General features: G+C 38.2%; 1 protein-coding gene across 4 annotated transcripts in view; it reads right to left on the bottom strand.

Moving 5' to 3' along the window:
• Nucleotides 1–22,962, bottom strand: part of MCTP2 (multiple C2 and transmembrane domain containing 2) — a 250,521-nt gene that overhangs the window by 5,122 nt on the left and 222,437 nt on the right. For 3 of the 4 annotated variants that reach the window (XM_039217474.1, XM_039217475.1, XM_039217477.1), the window contains 2 exons: nucleotides 11,462–11,571; nucleotides 4,108–4,217 (listed from right to left, as the gene is read on the bottom strand). In XM_039217474.1, coding sequence (XP_039073405.1) covers nucleotides 4,108–4,217; nucleotides 11,462–11,571 — 220 coding nt within the window. The remainder of the gene's footprint in view (nucleotides 1–4,107; nucleotides 4,218–11,461; nucleotides 11,572–22,962) is intronic. The other variant, XM_039217476.1, reaches the window with a different exon arrangement.

Raw genomic sequence — 22,962 nt, 5'->3', positions numbered from 1 at the left:
ATAAGGGCAGAAGTAGCCCCACAATGCATTGAGACTGTTTGAACAACTTAGGATAGAAATTATAAGGCGATGAGATTGCACGCTGCAAAAGCACACCTTATTTTGTGAAGCCATCAAATGTCAGTAATTCCACAGTACTATCTACTGCATAAGCCCGAGTGTCAAAAGCGGATCATATACTCCTGGGTCATCACTGAGGGACAGTGGGGCAAGGAATAAGGGTTATGGAACAGCAATATCTGGGCCCCAGATCTGGCATCAGCATGTGTTAGCTGTGCGGTTTCAGACAAACCACTTACCCTTTCTGCCCCTCAGACTACTTACATTATAATCTGAATAATAAAGATCTGCACTATTATATGTAGTTTCCTAGGTTGATGGCAGAATTACGTTGGACGACATAAGCTAGAAGATTCTGTAATCTGAAATTCTGTAACAATGAAGGGGGCTACCATCAGTACCCCATATATCAACAAGCCAAAAAGCAGAGGGCGGCAAGACATGAACCGTTATACTATTAGGCATCTGATCACGCACACCCAACTTTGGAAGTTGTACCTTTTTCAGTAGTGTGATAGACACATTTTCCATTTTTTCACCTAAATACAGATAGGCAGGGGGCATATTAGCTGTGAATTTAAATTTTGTAGCACACGAAAAATGTGGGTTCCAAATACTGAGGGATAATATTTGGCAAAGACACTATCATTTAATGGTCCTGGATCTCAGATTGAACAGATCACTGGAGCGGAATGAGATCTCCAGGGAAAAAAAAATCTCTAGAAGAAAGTTGGAAAAAATCAGATGACTGTTTTGCACATATGGCCACAGGTGAATAAGTACCTGCAAGAGAATTATAACATTATTTTTCTGATACTTACATGAGTGACTGGGATGTAGCCCTGACCTCTATATATCAGTAGGAATGGGTGAGGTGGGGTTGAGGGTCCTTGCTTGCACATGTATCCGACGCTAAGTGCTTGCCCTCAAAAAGACACTGTGTTACCACAAACAGAGATACAAACTTGAATAACTTACAGGTCCTTCTTTCAAGAAGCTCAGAGTCTAGCTTGGGGAGTGGATATCCACCTTGGAACAACAGAAGTACTTCAAACCAGAACTCCAGTGTTTATGATGTAAACAGACTGGAAGGAATATAAAAAGCCTTTCAAGGGGGACAGAAAACTCACTTGGGGTCTACTCCTAAGAAATGCGTTGCCTCCTAGAAATACAACAAATTAAGTGATCAAAATTCAGGAGAAACTGTTTCCTTAAGAAAATTTCCAATATCTGTCTTACACCACTTCTCACGTAATTTGCAAAATCTACACTCCCACACTAGAGAGGTGGGTGGGTGGTGGGCTCAAAAGAAATGTCATCTGTGTAGATCCTAGCTATGAAACTTGCAGACTCATCTACTTATTAAATATCTGTCAAGGACGTGTTAAAGATCTACTGCCTCTATGTAGCTTTGCTAGGAATGACAGTCTAAGGAGGAAAGAAAAATGTCTCACCCATTAAAACTTACAATGAAGTTGGTGAGTCAAGGAATGTTTCTTAGGGCCATTATGAAATTAGGCTGCCTTCGGAGGCTTACATTGACTAATTCTCGTACTTTAGAATTAGTTCTACAAACATATTATTCGGTGTATAGACTATAGAAATAGAGAACATACACTTAAATAAGTTTGTTCCACAGGGTTAAAAACATTGGACCAAAAAAATCTTAGGATCTTACTCACCACTTTTAGGACTCAATGAAAATGAATAAATAACTCAGAATAAGAAATCATCTTCCTATCCTTAATAGAGTTAAAAGGAACAGTAGAAATTTAAGACATATGAAGTGATCTTCTTTGTGAGAAAGACTCTGCCAAGGATACAATCACATAGGAGATGTGCAAAGGAACATTCTGGGTCCATGTTAGCAAATAACTAATTTGTCTTGGAAAAGACAATAGAAATGTAGAGTGTATTCCATGATGGCATGGCAGCTTTTACTCAACAAGACAATAGATCATGTGTTGACTGTCAAGGCTTTCAATCACATTGTACGTGGTAAACTCAACAATAAACTATAAGCCCCTGTCTAGAATGTAAAACTAAAGGACCAGACATAGAAGACAAAGCTCAAAGGGTTACTGTCAGCTCAGGAAAACATAATAAACTCCATGATATTCGATAATTTCATCCATAAATTATAAATTTATTGCTAAATTATAAAAACAGCAATATCTTATTAATTAGATGCAAAACTTTGGTGTTGGAGAGCTGCCAAGAGCTTGGCAGATAAGATCAGAAGTCAAGGCGATTTTGGATACACAGAAAGAGGGACTGGAATTCCCAAACTGACGATCGCAGGAGGAGATACAGCCTAGTCTTCTTTGTGGAGGGAAAGATGCAGAAAAGCACATCAAGCGTGCTCTAGAATGATTAGGAAATCATGAAAACAGGGTTTGACAAGCTGACCATGCATTCAACGTACACCAGCTTTAAAATGAACAGAATATTGGCCAAATAATTGTAATAATTTTGAGTCATGTTTTGGTTAGGGTCAGACAATAGTTTTAAGATCTGTGTTTTAAATGTGAACAGTTAAGTGGATTTGGAAGCTCATTTTTAATGAAAAGCAATTAAGAAAGAGTGAGAGTATCCAGTCTATATAGATAACATTTAGTACAGAAGGTATTCTGGGAAATGCTTTTACAAAATGTTCCTTCTTGATCAATGGACATGAAGACCTCCACGCTCTCTTTCTAAGGGTCTATGGACTGATTCGCTTGCATTGTTGCAAAACAGAGAAACAAGCAAACAAAAACTAAGTATGGCTAGAAGGCTTTCCCCAAGAGTGAAGGTCATAAAAGCTTAAAACAGACTTCTAAGGAGGGAAATGAGAATATCTTTTCCTTTTCTCGGACTTGTGGTAAAAGAGAGATACTTCTTTATATGGGATTTTCACTTCCTAGACAAAACAGAGGACCAGTGGATTACACTCTCTCAAAATCATTCCACTTCTGAAGTTTTATGAGTTATTCTATTTTTTCGATGGCTTTTCCCAATTCAGAATATCTACATTTGGCCTTCCTAGTCAGCAAGATCCTACTTCTGTGGGTTCTCTTTGAAAGGTCTATATTTAATGGTTTTAGAAAGGTTGTAGCTTTTTATCTGACATTTGCAGACTCTCTGCTTTTGCTTAAAGACGAATGCATCTTAATGCAGTCACTTGTATTTGTAACTTCTCTGAACACTTAACATCTGAGGATCCCTGGAAGGGGGTGGCTATGATTCAGAGCTCAGGAGTGGTCTAGGAGCCAAGTAATAGAACACGACGATGGGCAGACTCTTACGGAAAAGGGTTGATTGCTTCTCCAACAATTAATTGACTGTAATGCACCCTCCTTCTATCAACCCAGAGCCCACCCAGCAACAGACACAAATATTCACAAAGCTGCTTGTATTTTGTCCAGCTGCGAGCTGGAGCAGTAAATCAAGTCATGACATTTATTTCGAGTTTGTGATTTTTGTTTCTACTTTTGTAAAGCAGCTAAACTTTATATAGGCACACCATTTACCCTGCTAAATAATAGCTTCCTCTTCCATCAGGCCTGGGTTATGGAGTAGCTACCTCCCTTCCTCTCTTCTGCTTCTGGATTTAAGTATTGGGTTAGGTTATTTTTCCTCCAGGAGAGATGAAGTGTCAGAAGCAACCTGGCAGCAGCTAGACCTACTTTTACATAATGGAAAGGGCGAGATGCAGGTGTCTGCTCGCTGTTTGAATAACAGTGTTTCCTGAAAGTTAACTGGGCCACAGCAATATATTATTCAAGAGTATTTATGACTATGAAAGCCCAAAGGGAAATCACATGCACAATCACATTTTTATTTGATTGCAATTATGCAAGCGGCCTATAAATATTTCTACTGATCGTTCACGCAATTGGCCTTTTCAAGGAGGTCCTGGAAGTTTTTTGTTCCCCAAATGCCTTCCTTAATCTCATGTTTAATTGCCAACAAGAGCGCATTTAAAGTTTATAGTCCCACTTTACAAATGAGTAACTGGTTCTTACCTGAAATTGACTGCTAGCAAAAGGACCATGCCAAACTTACCCCAGATTAAAACGATGTACCGGAGAGGAATGAAATACAAAGTGACAGTGGCCACTGCCAGGATCAGACAGGCCAGGAAGGAAAGGAAGGGGACCGTCCAGTTAAATGTGCTGTAGACAAACCACAAAGATGTCATTTTCTCACATGTTCTAGCACAGCTATACATTCATCTGGCCATGTTTATTTTTTGTAACTTTTTTTTTTTTTTTAAGAGACAGAGAGACAGAGCACAGGTAGGGGAGGGGGAAGGGGCAGAGAGAGAGAGGGAGACACAGAATCCGAAGCAGGCTCCAGGCTCTGAGCTGTTAGAACAGAGCCCCGTGTGGGGCTCCAACCCACGAATGATAAGATCATGACCTGAGCCGAAGTGGGTCGTGTCACCGACTAAGACACCCAAGAGCCCCTAAAAACCACAGATTTAAATCTAAGCATATCAGTAACCATATTAAATCTCAATGGACTACAAGCTATAATTAAAAGCTAGTGATTGTCGGAAACAAAATGATACCTAAAACATAAACGGAAATTAATACGAAAGGATATATTATGAAGAAACCGATAAGTGGGAGGTGCTGTGGCCATATTAATATTAGTTAAAATACTAAGGCTAAATTTCACTTACTGTTTAGAGACAAATACGTCACTTCCAATCGATTAGCGATCTAATTCACCAGGAAAGTATAACAATTTTAATATGTACAACCCACATACCATAGCTTTGGAACAGAGAAAGCAAAAACTGACCGAGCTACAAAGAAAATAGACAAATCCACAGTGGAAAGTTTTGACACACATCTCTAAGTAATTGATACGGGAAGCCCAACCAAACATAAAACTCAGGATGTAAAAGATTGAATGTAATTAACAAAATTAATCAATGAATATATATACAGGACAATACACTAGATAACCTTTTCAAGATGACATGGAAAATTTACAAAAGTAGACCATTTTATCAATCAATATTTTCTGACCATAAAGCAATTAAGTTAGAAACCAAGAACAAAAAGATACCCAGAAAATCTTCATATACTTGGAAATTAAGCAATATGCTTCTTGGAGAAGGAAGACATAAAAACAGAAGGAAAAAAAGAGTTTTTACTAAAATTGAATGCTAATGAAAATATCAACACCAAACTGTCTGGCCTGGAGCTAAAGTTGTGCTTATAGGCAACTGTGGAAATTTAAGCGGTCTTTAAATGTCAGGGAAATTAGAAAGATTGAAAACAAGTTAGAAAAAAAAATACTAAATTAATCCCAAGGAAAATAAAAGGAAGAAATGAATGAAAATAAGGGTACTAATAATTAATGAAAAAGAAAACAGGTTAACAGGTAAGATTAATGAAGGCCAGTGATAGTTCTTTCTAAAGACTAAGATATTTGATAAATCCCCATCGAGAAAGAAGCTTAAACACAATTAGCATCAAGCAAAAAACGTAGATAAAGCTACTGACATTAAAGAAAGGATTTTATAAGAGGAATTTATTAACAAATTTATATCAAAAAGTAGAAAATTTAAACAAAATGAGGAAAATCCAGAAAATGACCACTTAAAGAAACAGATGTGAGAAGAAACAGAATGGCTAAACACATCTATATACTTTACAAAAACTGAATATTCAGTGAAAACCTTTCCTAAAAGAAAACTCCAGGCCCAGATGCTTCACCAGCAAATTATAGCAAATCTTAAAGAAGCAATGACTCCAGGCATATGAGAGCTGTTCCACCTGTTGCATGAGTGTAGAATAATCTTCTCTCCATAAGGAATTTTCAAGAACAGAAAATTATAGATCATTGGCAATGCAATAATCCTATGCAAAGTAAGAGTAAATAAAAGACAGCAATATACATAGGTATTATATAGCATGATGAAATTGGGTTTATTCCATAAGGAAAGACTGGCTTACCATTTGAAAGTCAATCACAATAATAGACCACAGTAACAAAAATAAAGGAGAAAAAAACCCCATCATTTCATTGAATGCAGAGAAAAGTTTGATCAAACTCAACTCACATTCATGATAAAAACTCTTAGTAAACTAAGAATAAAAGGGAACTTCCTTAATTTGATACAGCATCGTTACAAAACTCTAAAGCGAACACCATTCTTAGAATGAAATGTTGAAAGCTTTTTCTCTATATCACATTGGAGAAGAGTGTTCACCCATGCCAATTCTGTTCTAACACAAAGTAAGAAAACATAGAAAAATGTAGAAGGACTGGAAAATAAGGAATAAACAATTATTCATCGATAATATGTTTATGCAATAGAAAATTAAGGACAATAATCTTCAGATAAAAATTAAGATAACTAAGTTTACCAAAATTTAGAAATACAAAGTCAATGTGGGAAAATTAATTTCACTTCTATATCCCAGGAACAAACAAGTAAAAATCAAATTTGAAAAAAAGGATGCCATTTAAAATACCATGAAACAAATCAAGTACTTAGGAATATATCTCACAAAAATGTGTCAAACTTCTCTATATAAAACTCTAAACTAATACTGAAATCAATTCAAGATGACCTAAATAGACAGAAGCCTATATTATAGAACTTAAAATTTTATCAAGATGTCAATATTTCCCAATTAATGCAATCCTTCTAAAAATCTCCATAGTTGTCTGTGTGTGTTCAAATGTGTCGTGTATCATGTACATTAGAACTGGGTGCTAGAAATGAAGATGTGTATCAGATGCTCTCACAAACACTGTCAGATTTGCTCTCCCAATAGCCAACTCAGTTAACTCTTGTGTTTTCCCCTGAGCAACTCACAATTTTAGTGGAGAGTATTTTAATGTTTTTTTTTAAAGAAGGGGACATTCACTTTCTAAGTTTTTTAAACATTTAAGACACAGAAAAAGTCAAGGCAGTTCGCCAAAAATAATATCCATAATAGTCAATATTTTTTAAGCTAGTAATGTATGCCATCCACTGGTCTGAGCCCTTTACATGTACTAATTCCTTTAATTCTTACAAAAATGCTATGAAGCAGGAATAATTATTACTCCCATTCTACAAATGAGGACTCAGTGTCATAAAAGTTAAATAATTGGCCCCAGATCACTTACCTTCCACGTAAGTGGCAGAATTGGGATCTGAATTCAGAAAGTCAGCTAAAAAGCCCTCTCCCTGCCTCTGTGGTAGGCACTTTAGAACATGTTAAAAGGTATATTTTGTTCATTTAATTTATTCAATACTCCTGTTCATACTGAGGATTTAAATCAAAGACATTATTTTGTAATACCTCTAACACTGGAAACTTACTAGACCTTCCCCCTATTATCATGGAGTATCTTATGCTAGTTTCCACAGAACACCCAAGGTTAATAAACCCTGGTAAATCGAAGCTTTCCATCTCAAAATCAAAATCACTTTGTGAAACATTTACACAGACTTCCCTGGTTTTCCTGACTTGAGAACTCCTTAAATTCCTAAGAAAGGGAATCTCTGACTTGGGAAGTAATGAGCCAAATGAGCCAAACCTTTCAATTAGTGGGGAAAAAAAAAAAATCAGTGACTGGTCTTCATTCATTCAATCATTCAGGCTTACTAATATGTCCTAAGAATATCATTTTCATGGCTCCAAAGCACTAACCAAAAATGATTGTGACTACATCTGGTAAGGGAAATCCAGCCCCATCTGTACTTCTACCCCCAACTGGGTGTCCCAGTAGTTGACCGTAATGCCCATGGATCCATTATTTTTCTCATTTCCAGGGCTAGGACGAATTAAGTCTTCTGACTCCACTACACATGGGAACAGGATTGCCTGGTCATATAATTCTAGAGGCGACTCTTTTGTAATATACCCCACATGATGCTTTCATCTTATGATGAATGTTCAACTCTTATGAAGGTACCTTCCAAAGCAGACTCTGGAACATTTGCAGGGATGGCTTCCCTGTCCTATGTTTCTCACTTTCTCCTCCGTGAAGACTTCCCTGACCACGCAGAGATACAAGTGTCAAAGCCAATACCCCATAAGGACAGGACACATAAAATACAGCATGGTTCTGACCCCTCCAGCCTGCTGTCTGAGATGATCTAGATGCTACACGTTCAGTATATGTGTTAGCCATACATACATTTGAAATGAGTACAATATTAGAGAAAGTAGAGAAGAGTAGAAAAAGAAACTATGATTGGGGTCTTCCCAGCCAGTAACCGGGAAGCCTAGCTCTGAGAGTCTTTTGTAAGCTTATTTATTTACTAGCTGCCAGAAGTTGGGTAAAAGTTTTCTTGGTCCTTAAACACTGAATTACAATGGAATTCCAACAGAGTTACACAGGCCATCCCAGTTGAATGTCTAGCAGGAACTTGAAGGTCACGGTAGTAATGAATGGCCAAAGAATTAATAGGAGTAGAGCCTCATGAGCCTTCCTTCCTGTGCCGCAGCTGGGCAGAACAGTGCTCTGTTCATGGCTGAAAATATGTCTCCGCCACGGCCACCACAGCTGTGCTGGGCACAACTGCCCCCCAGACGCACTGCAGAGATGGGGGCCCGTCTAAATCACCCTGCCTTCTTCCCTCAACAGACACATTTCCTTGACCATTATCAACTGCACAACAGCCACATTTGTCTGTTGGAGACCTTTAAGCGTGGAGACGGTTTTACCAAATGACATGGCCTTCCTTCCTCGGTCTTGCCCCCGCTCTACATCCTCTTTTCCTCCTTGCTGCTAAAATGTTCCTTACCCAATTTGTTTTTCACTGACTTTTCCCATCCACTCAAGGCCCCGTATAATCTGCCTCACCTCCACACACCGCCACCACCACCCACCATCACACAGACATACTGAACCCCACACATCTCCCTGTATGTAGCTTGGGCTTTGAACCTTGGCACAAAGTCTCCTACTTACTGATGTTTCCATTCTTCGAGTCTTTCCTCAACTATCTCTTCCCATTATCAGACGGGCTGATAAGATTTTCCTTCTTCAGAACTGCCCTCAGTCAGTCTCTCTCCTAGATCCCTTTCTGGGCTGGTCAGACCTCCCCTGACAGCGTGTTTTACCTCCACCTCACATCAACGCAACTAAATTCTAATTGTCTCATTACTGTTCTCCATCGTGTAGTAATGAGGAGGGCAGGTTAAAATCTAACCTTCTTTGGGGTGCCTGGATGGCTCAGTCAGTTAAGCGTGTGACTTTGGCTCAGGTCATGATCTCGCGGTCTGTGGGTTCGAGCCCTGCGTCGGGCTCTGTGCTGACAGCTCAGAGCCTGGAGCCTGCTTCAGATTCTGCATCTCCCTCTCTCTGCCCCTCCCTCCCATTCTCTCTCTGACTCTCTCAAAGTAAATAAACATTAATTTTTTTTTTAAATCTAAGCTTCTTCACTTACTAGTTCTGTGACCTTGGGCTACAGAGTTAATCACTCTGTGATTCCATTTCCTCATCTGTAAAATGGGTAGATTAGCAATCCTTAATTGATAGGCTTGCTGGAGTCCTATAATCTGATTCTTTTCAGGAACTTCTTAAAGAAATGACTATGTGTAAAGGGTTTTTTACACATAGTCTGTGTAAAATGTGTCTGGCAGGCACATGACATGAGCTGATGTTGCTATTATCATGGTTTTATGGAAAATGTCTCATTCTTAGACCAGGTCAGTGCCTGAAACTTAGAACTGAGAGTTAATGAGTGAATGAAGAAGAGGTATAATGTCTTCCTCATCATCTGACTATTTTCTATAGTCACATGTTTTTCTTAAACAATTTTGAGGGTAATTTAAGAAATCTTTTGTCATTTTATGTAAAATCAAGAGGAAAAAAGCAGGTGGGCATCAACATATGTAAGCAAAACTCTTCCTGCTCGTTAATTTTCCTTCTAAGACATTGATAATGGAAATAACAACATGTAAATTCAGTAAAGCTCACCAAATTTGTTTAAAGATGATTTATAACCTATTTTATAAACAAAACAAACATGCTTTACTATGCCAATAATAAATGGCCACTCAAGAGTGACTGAATTGGATAACTGAGAAAGATCAGTATCCATAGAAAGTTTCATATGAACTATTTATATTTCCTGCTACTAATTATAACTTATGGTTTCCCTGCATCTCGATGTACAAAATTTTTTCTTGGCTTTTAGCACTTATTTTCATCTCTTCTTTACCCATGCAACTTCTAAAGTATTATCTTCATTATTTAAAGAAACTGGAATGGCCAAGGAAATAAGAAAAAAGTATTAATCTACAGAAAGAACAACATAGTTGACATAATTCTGGATTTAAAGGAAGAAATAAGTTTATAATTTAGAAGCCAAAACAGGGGCTCGGTTGGTTAAGCGTCTGATTTAAGCTCAGGTCACGATCTCACAGTTTGTGGGTTCGGGCCCCGTGTCGGGCTCTGTACTGACAGCTCAGAGCCTGGAGCCTGCTTCAGATTCTGTGTCTCCCTTTTTCTCTGTCCCTCCCCTGCTCATGCTCTGTCTCTCTCTGTTTCTCAATAATAAATAAATGTTAAAAAATAAAAACTGGTTCCCTTACTACTCTTATTACATTTTTGTTTTTTAAAAAAAGCCAAAACAATTAAAAATTGCTCTGTTCATTGATACACAATGAAGACCCAGCTATACAGAGTTCATGATGTTTAAAACAGAACTAACATGAATCACAGAAAGAGTCTTTCTCGACAGACTACATTAGATATTTAGACCTTGTGCCCTAAGGTAGGAAGTGACAGCTATGGGTTGGATTTAAGTCAACTCTAGCCTGTCACCTGTTTTTGTAAGAATGCACATCATACCCATTCATTTAGGTATCAATGATGCCTGATTTTATACTTAGCACAGGGGAGTAGTTAATGGTCCACCAAGATGAAAATATTTACTCACTGCCCCTTATAAAGAAAGTCTGTTGACCCCTCTCCTAAGGCACTCATGCATGTGATGAATTAATTTCACATCTTCATCTGTGATGCTACCAGCTATGTACCATTCTTTGGTAAGTTGAGGGGAAAAAAATCACTCAACAGCATTCACTGTGGTCTATGTTTTAGTAGGAAAAGGCAATGTTAGAGCATATTTCCTTCCCTTTTTGTTTCTGAATAGGATACTCTTCTTTTAAAAAATCTATAATTTATCACCCAAACCAAGATATTTTGAGAATGAAATCATGATGCCAGGGCAGTTGGTGTGATTTGCCACATGGCCACCCCAGTTCTGAGGCTGTCCAGCTGTGAGGCTGACAAGCTCAAAAAACAAACCAACAAACATAAATAGGGCTGGCTCCAAACACTGCAGCTTTTGTGTTTTTCATTTTTGCATTTCCTGATCCCTCCCTCCTTACCCCTGCTGTCCGTATGGATGTCAGCTCTGCGTCAAACACAACACAAATATAGAACTTACTTTTTAATTCTTTCTCCAAAAGAAGCTATTTCCTCCAAGATGTTTTGAACAGTTGAAACAATATCCTGTACCATATAGATTCTTTCAATGAACCCCTTTTTCTCGGATTCCTAGGAAACACAAATGCAAGATTTAACTTGGTCACTTCGTTTTTACTGTCCCGCAATAGAAATTACCATGCTGTGTTATAATCACATGGTTATCAGCCGCAAAGTGACTCCAAAAGATGAATCGCATTATCCACAACGTAAATATTTCTTGGCCCCAGAGATCTACTGCCCACTCATTCAGATACAACCATTCACCGCGTGCCTCAGTTTCTTCCTCAGGATGAGGACACGCTGTGTGGAAACTCCACAGAGCCCAGAGCTTCATTTTTTCTGGGGGAGCTGCTACTTCTGCTAGAGAACTCTGCAACTCCTTCTATTTGGCTGACCCTGGCATCCTGTCTGGCTTCACAAGGTTATCTGCTAGCTCACCTTACCCAAGTCCCCCCACAATCCTTCAGAAACATTTTTAGCAGGTGACAATACGTATGCTGGAAAGCCAGATGATGCGTTTCCTGCTACTGTGGCTTCTTTGTCAAACTCTGTTGGGTTTTTCGTTGTGTTTTATACCCACTGCAAGTCTGATGACATTTCAGTCATCCTTTGGCAACTGCCTCAGAAACACAATAGGCCGCTGGAGGCAGACTACAGGGTCCCTGCCGGAGACTGCATCCTACACAAGTTATCCCTGTGGAGGCTGCCCAATGATTGACTGGCTTTTCCTTTATAGACTTAGAAGTAAATACAAGTTCATCTTCCTCTCTCTCCATTTCTTCACATGAAACAGAATTTAGCCTTCTAAGAATATTATCTTTACTTTGCTTAAAGAAAATCTCAAGTGTAGGGGTGCCTGGGTGGCTCAATTCAGGTAAGCATCTGACTTTGGCTCAGGACATGATCTCAGGGTTGAGGAGTTTGAGCCCTGCATCAGGCTCTGTGCTTACAGCTCAGAGCCTGGAGCCCATTTCGGATTCTGTGTCTCTCTTTCTCTCTGTCCCCTGCCCTCACTCATGCTCTGTCTCTCTCTCACCTTAAAAAATAAACATTAGAAAAACATTAAAAAAAAAAGAAAATCTCAACTATGTTTTACCATGTTAGGCAGCTGATGCTGACAAAAAGAATTTGGAAATTACTCAAGTGCTGGAGAAAAGACTATTCTCTAAACAGTGGTATTTTTCCACAAGTACTTATATTCTGATATTATGATCTAGCTTCCTGGGAACTCTATCGTAACTGGGATTTAGCGAATATCTTCTTGGCTTTTGCCTATCAGGGTCACTGTAGCCACTATATCTAATATATAATACCTAAAACCTCAAATAAATCTAGCGAAGCTTTTTTTAAATTTTTTTTTTCCTACCTAGAATTTTACTTGAGGTAGAATTCTGCTAAATTACAGAGCAAAACCTTTTAAACTGAAGAGACCATTTTAAGAATAACCTTCTCTGAAGTGAAAGAAAATCTTTCGCTCTCCTCTTGCATTCTCTTTTCCATCAAACTGGACACAATTTGGGTGGGAAGGAGAATTCACCACCTGGTTGGAGATTGTGAGTAAAAGCACCGCTATGAAAGAAATGCCAAAAAGCACTTCCCTTCTTGCACTTGCTCTAGTTTCTGAAGCTAGGTGACCAAAAAGACCACAGAGAGGGCAGAAGGCAGAATGCACCGCTGTCAGCCCCTCTTTGGTAAAGCGGATGGTGCTGGGATGGTTTGAATACCCTCTTGCGGTCTGGGCTGAACTCCATAATCCAAGCATCCGGTATAGACGGGGAAGGTGGGCTCATTGTGCTCTCTTTTTTGTTTTTTTAATTTTTTTAAATGTTTTATTTATTTCTAGGAGACAGAGAGAGACAGCGTGAGCAGGGGAGGGTCAGAGAGAGAGGGAGTCACAGACTGAAACAGGCTCCAGGCTCTGAGCTGGCAGTCAGCACAAAGCCCGACGCGGGGCTCGAACCCACGAACCGCGAGATCATGACCTAAGCGAAAGTCGGACGCTTAACCGACTAAGCTACCCAGGTGCCCCTCATTGTGCTCTCTCAATACGTCAAGCTTGCAAGATATTTTCCCTTTGTTCACCCCCACTTTAAATTCCTTATTCCCCTTCTCTAATTCTTCAAGCGGCTTGCATTAAAAATTAGATATGTTACCAGAACAATCCAGTTCCTGCTCAGCAATCCATAACATCGATTCATGGGCACAATTATAAAAACTCATCGCTGTCTGCTACAGAAGTATTCATGTTTACAAAGAAGGATTTGAAAGCACCAGGGAATTTGACCCAAAGGGCAAAAGTAGCTTCCTCTTTTCAGCAGCATAGGCTTTGGGTCAAAACAATTTCTTGGACAATGACTCAGATTTCCATGTGGCTCACTTCATATAAGTGTCCTAGTTCAGCTGATTGTTGTTTTTTCCGCACCCCCTCCCTAGGAAACACCTAAATGCTGAGATTCTGGTTGTGAACCAAGTAGAAGTTAGCAAACCAAAACAATAAATGATTGTCACAATGTCCTTTTACTTTTTCATGGATTTGATGTTTTAGTTTGCATATTTAATATTCAAACACAAGGCTAAAGAGTCCCACCATATCTAGGCTAATAGGATTGTAATTTATCAACCAAATCTCTACCCGTTTAAGAGTAAAAGTAATCAGAATTATAAAATTTTTGAAATACTTTTGGATTGTCCACTTGGTTTTATCATATTGGTGGATCCACATCACCATTTCATTTTATTTTTAGAAATGCAGTCCTTCAAATATTTTAAAAAGCATATTTTGTATGTTAAAACAAAAGAAATGTATTTATGTTATCTGAACATTTTTAAATGATACATAAAGAATGATTATTAGTGCTACATATTCACATATTTAACTGGTTTCCTAGGTATATCTATTTATAATCCCAGGTCAGGGTACTTTTCAGAAGAATGTACTTTTTAATGCCATCTTTTTATATATTTCATAAAATTGTTCTTAATCATCTTCAGAGGTGCACTTAATAGTCATTAAATTGACACCTTTAATTGACTCGACTGTGGATCATAATTTTAATTATGACAATACTCTCTCTACAGGCGCTGAGGTGCCTTGAAATCTCACACCAAAAAGTGTGTTACATGGAGAAAATCATTATCAATATTAATTTTTTAAATATTTTTAATGTTTTCAAAAATTTATTTCTGAGAGAGAGAGACAGCTTGAGCAGGGGAAGGTCAGAGAGAGAGGGAGATAACAGAATCTGAAGCAGGCTCAGGGCTCTGAGGCCTGGGGCTCAAACTCACAAACTGTGAGATCATGACCTGAGTCCAAGTCAGATACTTAACCGACTGAGCCACCCAGGTGTCCCGAATTTTAAATATTGAGATCTACCTATATTTCAGCCCAAATATTTTCAAAGGCACTGTATATTATATCTATTCATATGAACATTCTCTATCAAACATCTTTTCAAGATAAAACTTCAAGTAAATTGTCTCCATAATTATTCTCAATATTTAACAAAATTTATGCTGAAAAAAAAGCCTTCTCAATTTCCTTCCATTCTTGGGTAACATATATATTTAATCTATCAAATATCAAAAGACTTTTCTCCCCCACAAATTGAAATATCTCAAAGGGAAACTTCAAAACTTAAACAAGGAATCGCACATAGCATTTGACCTCATAGTTTACTTAGTGCTGAATATTCCTTCTTCTTGCAAAAAAAAAAAAAATTCACCGTCTTTTTTGCCAGCTGTTTAAAAAATTCACTTCCACTCGTTATAAGCTTTCAAAGATGAAGTCACTTAGCATTTAATCATGGAAGATTTTGATTAAAATTTCCAACTGATTATGACCCAAATTCAACAAAAAATTATAGAGATCTCTTTTTTCTCAACATTTTGATAGCTCTGGGAAATGTTCACGTTGACTAAGACCTCTTCAAAGGTTCAAGGATTCTTAAAATCAGACTGATGACCAGCAGCAAAAACATAGCACATGTTGCCACACTGACGTCCATTTTTTATGTTTGACATATCTTTGTCATGAATATATGTGTATATGTATATATATATATAATGCTTATTATATATATAATGTCTATTATATATAATGTTTACTATATATAATGTTTACTATATATAATGTTTACTATATATAATGTTTATTTTATATATATATGTTTATATATATATAATGTTTATAGGGGTACCTGAGTGGCTCAGTTAGTTAAGTGTCTGACTTCAGATCAGACTCATGGCTCATGAGTTTGAGCCCCGCATCAGGGTTGGTGCTGACAGCTCAGAGCCTGGAGCCTGCTTCAAATTCTGGGTCTGCCTCTCTCACTCTGCCCCTTCCTCACTCATGCTCTGTCTCTCTCTCTCTCTCAAGAATAAATAAATACTAATTTTTTAAAAAAATATTTATACATGTGGACACTATAGCTTCTAATTCAATTGATGGAGCATATCATTTATCTGTACACAATCATGGAAAATCAGGAATCACAGATTCCCTCATTTTTTTAAGAATATCTTATTAGCCATGATGCTGTCCATCATCAAAGTTTGCGTTCATAGCATCATTACCAAATTAAATAACCCCCAATGCTCAATGTTCCAACTAAATTTACAATGGCATCCCTGATGCCAGAGAATTTATCATTTGTAAAACTAACTAACAAAAGCTCTATTTTGGTTCCTTATATTGGATACCAAAAATGAAAACAATTTTAGAATGAACTTATTTGATATTCTCTTTGAGTCATTTGCTGTCATCCAGAAAAGACTGCCATTATTTGACTCAGCACAAGGTTTTTTATAGGTTGATGTTACTGAAGTCAACATATGAACAGCTACCTTGCCATTTTTCATATGTGTACAATGAAACCTTGGGATGGAAACTCAATAAATGCATAACAGTCATTTGATCTAAAAGAAAAGTCATACTCCACTGAGAGACAGAGAAACACAATTTTTCAGAGGCCTAAATGCACATTTCCAGAAATGGTTTTCTTAAACTAACTACTGTTGAAGCCTCTTAAGCAGATTTGTAACTTAAGTTTACTTATCTGTAAACTCATGATATGATCATGGCCCCAGAGGATAGACAAGAAACGTAAACACACATCTATTTAGTTAGCACACCAACAATTATGTTGACAAAGAGGAGATCATTACTTGACTATTTCCAAAACGTAGACTCTGAATTTATTACTTACTCATTAAAAAAGCTTTACTTAACAGTAGGGGAGGAAAAAAAAGTAAGTGCAGATTTACTCATTGAAATGAGTGAAAGAAAGCACTACAATAAACGTGTTCAGACGATTTTTTATTCTTTTATCCTTAGAACTGTTTCAATTCTGTATATATTTAACACACACTCACCCTGCAATCTGTCATCTTTCCCACTAAACACTAACGGGTAGTCTGGAGACCTTATGCAGCTCACGGATTTGGCAATCACCATGCTGAAGCAGGCCGGTATGCCAGGTGGCTGATTTGAGTGGAAAGTTCAGATGCTTCTCTCTCCACCACCGATTGAGATGAGAAGGGGTGAACTCATCTGAGAGCACGTTATGTTCTCAGTGACCATCCAAAAGCTCTCCCTTAAAGCTAGGTTTTAGGGGGTCAGGCCCTGAAAAGTGTCAGGAAAATAGGTGGGTTATGCCTGGGTGTCTGTTGGATTTTACCTGGTGTCAGTAAAGTCTCTGGTCACTGCACATGCCAACGGGGGAAGATGGTCAGTGGAAAGTTTCTGGGCCAAACAAGGACCTATGGCAGAAGACTGAGTCTAGTCCAGAACTTAACTCCAGAGCAAGTGTGTCTCGAAGCTCCTTAAGTGCCTAGTGGACATTCCACACGGGAGGCATTCAGCTCACATGTGTTCTTTTGATATTCGCTTCTATGATGCCTGTGGCTTTCTGTTCTCTTTCCTTACTGTAGGATATATAATTTGGAGACACCTTGTTCAGTTACATATTTCTACCTATTCTTCCTCTCCAGCATAATTTTTCTCCGTACGCACGCGAAGTGTATGGTAAATGATGCCTTCTGAAAATATTGCAAAGACATTTCTTTCCATTCTTGCAGTTAAGAGCGGGGGTCTTAAACAGGGACTGTTTGCACCAACCAGTGAAAAGTGAGAAGAAAAACAAGCACACCATGAAACTTACCAGCTCTGTCCAGACCCGCACATTTTGTGAATTAATAGGCTATGGTCACAATGGACTGGGTTCGACCCTGTTTTGTCATCTACTAGTGTTGCGATCATGGCAAATTCCTTACCCATTCTGAATCCTGAATTTGCTATCTGGAGAAAGGGAGAGCCTAATCCTTTCCGGATTAGGTGTTTGAAGAATTAAATATTCTTATCCGAAGATATGTAAAGCACTGGGCACACTCTAGGTACTTCATAAACCTAAGTTCCTTCCCTTCAAGAATGCAAAGAGATAAAAGAATGAAAGCCCTTTGGTCTAGTCTAAAGAATACGAAGGTTAATTTAAGTTTCGAAAGCAATGATCTTCCAAGACAAGTCTACTCATGTTGCCCTGCGTTGTACGAAAGATCATCTGACACTTTTATCTGCATCATGCTGGCTTTATTTACACGTCTCAGATTGAACCACGGAATGTGGTGATAACAGTTTAGCAAACACAACATTACATCTGCTGCTGCTACCAAATTGCCTGGGAAGAGAAACAGAGACTCAGTCAGAGACAGAATGGTTACCGCATGTGCCTCTGTGTTTCCTTAACATTGGAGCCTTCTGATTTATACAGGGAAATGTGTAATAAAAAATAGCGGTGGCCACGAGTGTCATTAAACAAATGCACAAAATAATTGTGTCTAAACACGCACTTGACTCTTAGATCCCTACATCTGAGAAAGAATGGATTTCACTTCTTACTATAAACATGAAAAAGCAGGGAGGCGTAAGTCAATTCCCATGACTTAGGGTCTCCTTTATGAGAAAGCCCCCAAATAAAATACAATGGAAGAGAAGAGAGCAGGGAACTTTTCAAATACAGAATTCAAATTTCAGAAGGTGCCTTCGTTTTCTTCTGCACTATAAAGAAACAGCGGTCCTCATTGTAAGAAAAGCGCCAACTCTGTAACCTAAAAATGTATATTATTATATAGAGATGAATGCAAGATTGCCATTTTTTTTTTCATTGTGAAAAAGCAGAACAAAACAAACACCTAAGTCTTTGGCTAAGTTCTGTAAGCAGCAGAATTCAGGACAAATCATGTGCTTTCTTTAAAAGCAAAACCAAAAATAAATCAGGAGGCAAAGTCATCCCTCTTCAGGCCTTGTAGTCTCCCCCACGTCTCCAATGACAACAGCCCTGTAGGTACAATAAACTAGCTTTGAGCCTCTGGGAGAGAATTCACACCATCAAAATGAATTTACAACTCAGAATTAATTATATAATCAGTATGTTACGTTAAATCTCTCTCACATGTTCTGATGTTGGGGGGAAAAATCCTCATTTCTCTATTAATTACCTAAGCCAAACCAGGGAGCTAGTCCTGAAAATTGACTGTGTCAGAAAAAAATCCCTCTGACATGTTTAAAAACTGACTAGTATTTGTCACAGGATGGGAAGCATTCCCAAAAGTGATCAACGCAAAACTCCGACTCAAGATCTTTCCAATCATTTCAGCCATCGAGCAAAGATACAAAAATATAACTTTGGATTTTCCATGGGAGTATTCTTGGTCTGTCTCATCCTATGGAATATTAAAAGCCTATAATGTGAAAGCTTGAAGAATTATGAACACCAGAAATAGACTGAGTGGCATTTAGCATGAAAAAAAAAACCCCAACTTCAGCATCTGTCATAACAAAGAATAAGAAGCCATATTTCTGATACATGAGATTAAAACTCATTCTTTGGGAAGCCTGGTTTACTGCACTGGGAACTGTCTCTAGAACTTCTTCCCATGAGATGTGGGGTGTGTGTGCACGCATGTGCACAAATGCGTGTCAACATGCGTACGCACACAGTCAACTCTATGGTGTATGCTACTTGAATGGGGAGAAATTTCTGCACTTTTCCAGGGGAGAACTTCCTTCTCAAGTATACTTTTGCTTAGGGAAATGAATATAAAACAGACTGGATTTTACATCACTGTCATTTCTATGTGGGTTTAAACTGCTCTATCTGTTCATTACACAAGGCGCTTCCACACTGACTGGAATTTACCAACATGTTTCTTCAGCTTGTGAAAAGAACCTCATCTGCTATTGCATAGAAGGGCTGAAAAAGGAAAAGGATGAACAACATCAAGAGGAAGATGATAAAACACAAATGGAAAGTTGGAAACAGTCTAAAATAACGATTTGGAATTTGGAGCTCAGGAAGATTGATTTCATGAAGTTTCTCCGAGCTAACTGATGATGCTACAAATGCTACCCCAAGACAAACAGGGTTAGTGGTTTTCTAGAAGTGCTGGAAGCATCGTCTGTAACTACTGTAGGTAAACACACAATGTGTGGCAGTTGTTGATTTTGCTATGTGGGTCCCCTCATTTTCTCTGAGGTAGAAGAATGGAATGGGCAGAGGATAGAACACTAAGGGAGCTGAGCAACACAACAAGTATTCTTTATGACCCTAAGGCTCAGCTTCAACCTCATCTGCTTTAGCTTTACTGATCCTCCCACATACTTCCTCTTCACTGCCCAACATAGTGGACCAATGTTAATGAAAGTAGCCATCACGCTATACTCTGGTTATTTACTTAGAGTGCCATGTTTATAGTTGCAATCTTTGTACCCATAGGGGCTCCACACGGGAGAAAACACTCCATAAATGTAAAACAATGCAGAAAAATGAACCAATAAATTAATGACTGGTTTCCTTCATGACAATGTGGCATGGTCAAAAATAAACCTAATTTAGGTCTAAAGAACTGGATTTGTGTTACTATCCTATCTGGTTAACATTTCTCTTAATTTGTAGATGGGGGAATTAGTACCAAATTTAATGGTTTGAGTACTGAATGAGCTCAAGTATATAAAAACAGTCTGCAAGTTGTAAACACTCTATTAATATTATCTTTTTAAGTTTATTTGTTAATTTTGAGAGAGAGACAGCACATGAGTGTGCACAAACAGGGGAGGGGCAGGGAGAAAGGGAGAGACAGAATCCCAAGCACGCCCCAGGGTGTCAGCACAGAGCCAGACGCAGGGCTCGATCTCATGAACCATAAGATCATAACCTGAGCTGAAATTAAGAGTTGGATGATTAACTGAGCCACCCAGGTGCCCCTATTAATATTTTTATAAATATAATTATTTAGCTAATAGTTACTCAAAATAATCTTGTTTTATATTATCACTTTGGTGTCATTTATAACTTTATGTTATTACTTTTCCTTTGAGGAAAAGAGAGGTATATTCACCTTCCTATCAATTATCTTGTAAACTCGCTGGATAGTCTGGATTTAGGGCAAACCACAGAAACAGAGGGGGTTTCATTAGGAAAGACAAGAGGAACAGCTACAATCCTCAGAAAAACAATGACTTGTGGATGAGTGAGATGCACAATGTGCTGTAATTAGCATGATGTGATTTTAGGCAATGAGAAATTAAATCTCTAGGGGCGCCTGGGTGTCTCAGTCGGTTAAGCGTCCGACTTCAGCTCAGGTCATGATCAAACAGTTCGTGAGTTCAAGCCCAGTTCCGTGCTGATAGCTCAGAGCCTGTAGCCTGCTTCAGATTCTGTATCTCCCTCTCTCTCTCTGTCCCTCCCCTATTCATACTGTTTTTCTCTGTCTCAGTAATAAATAAACATTAAAAAATTTTTAAGAATTAAATATCTAGACACAGTACTCTGTAAAACCAGTCTCTGACTTTATTCTGTTAGAGGACATAAGGTAATAGAAGGACAAACCTAACTCCATCTGATTTATAGTCTATCTTATTCCACAATATTGGGAAGAACATACCAAGTATAATCCTTACGGTAGAAATCACAAGGAAAATACACCAGCACTAGGAATATCCCTGAGCCTGATAGTAGTGCAATGAGGAATGCTTCAAAAGGTCAGATTAAGACATTTCTGGATGACTTCAAAAGGTAATGAAGAATGTGGGTTTGATTTTTGAAAGAAAAATTTGAGCAAGTCAGTGGATCAGGGAAAAGACTGCGGGGAAATAGGGAAGCCAGTCCTTTTTCATTCAAAACATGCATAAACTGATCATTAAGAATTGGCTGGAATCCATTTTAATATTAAAGTCTTGAAAGTAAGATGGTCTGGTAGAAATGGTAGCAATTAAATCACTTCATCACTAAAAATCACATTAAATCAAATTAAAAGGAGTTAAATTAGAGCAACCATTTACTTTATTTCCCTGAAAATCATCCTTAAACAGGTCCTCTGCAATGTGCACTGTATATAAATCGCATATGCCCTAAAAGTGGATGTACGTGTGTGTGTTAAACTACTGCTAACCTTTCGAAGATACTGTGTGACTTTGGATTTTCTTAACAATGCCATACTTTATCACTTCAAAGTACCACTGCTTTGTCACTAGGATAAAAAAATCACTAATCATACTAATTTGCTGTGTTGGGAGCATTCTTAAAAAGGTGCAGAGGAATCCCAAGCAAAACTACTCAAGCTGTGAGATTGTAAAAAAAAAAAAAAAAAAAAAAAAAAAAATTATATCTATATATCTATATATATCTATATATCTTCCTCCAATCCCAACGGTCTCCCTTTTGGGAAGTACTATCTATAGCTGGGACGCCATAGATCAGTTTTTTTCTCCCTAGAATAAGAAAACATAAGGAATGAGGCATAATGACCTAGCCCACTCATCCAAAGGACTGTGCAAGTTCAAATACAGCAAGAACTCCTTCGAAATACATATGCCATGTGCTTCTCTCCCTAAGAAGGTTCTGCCTGGATGAGTGGCCTAATCAGTTCGGAGAATGGAAACCATGTTAAACACTGAAACTGATGGTTTAAAATGGACTTAAATTTTAACAACGATATCCTAATTTGTGAAAAGAAGATAGAAATATAATATTCATTTGCATCCTTTCAATGTACAATAGTCCACAAGTGATCCACAAAAATGGATTAGGTGTTTATTTTTTAAAATCTTCTAATTTAATTAAGATTTTTTTAGAGAGAGAGGGAGAGAGAAAGAGAGCATGAGCAGGGGAGAGGGGCAGAGGGAGACAGACTCCCAAGCCGGCTCAGTGCTCAGTGTGGAGCCCAACATGGGGCTCAATTCCATGACCCTGGGATCATGACCTGAGCCGAAACCAAGAGTCGGATACTCAAAAGACTGACCACCCAGGTGCCCCGTAGATGTTTTTCTTTATTTTTTTTTGAACAAATTTTTTAATGTTCATTTATTTTTGAGAGAGAGAAAGAGAGAACAAGCAGGGGAGGGGCAGAGAGAGAGGGAGACAGAATCTGAAGCGGGCTCCAGGCTCTGAGCTGTCAGCACAGGACCCA

The sequence above is a fragment of the Hyaena hyaena genome, unplaced genomic scaffold (genome assembly GCF_003009895.1).
Source record: "Hyaena hyaena isolate Hyena2069 unplaced genomic scaffold, ASM300989v1 scaffold_696, whole genome shotgun sequence".
Classification (NCBI taxonomy): domain Eukaryota; kingdom Metazoa; phylum Chordata; class Mammalia; order Carnivora; family Hyaenidae; genus Hyaena; species Hyaena hyaena.
This window is presented reverse-complemented; position numbering and strand designations above follow the sequence as displayed.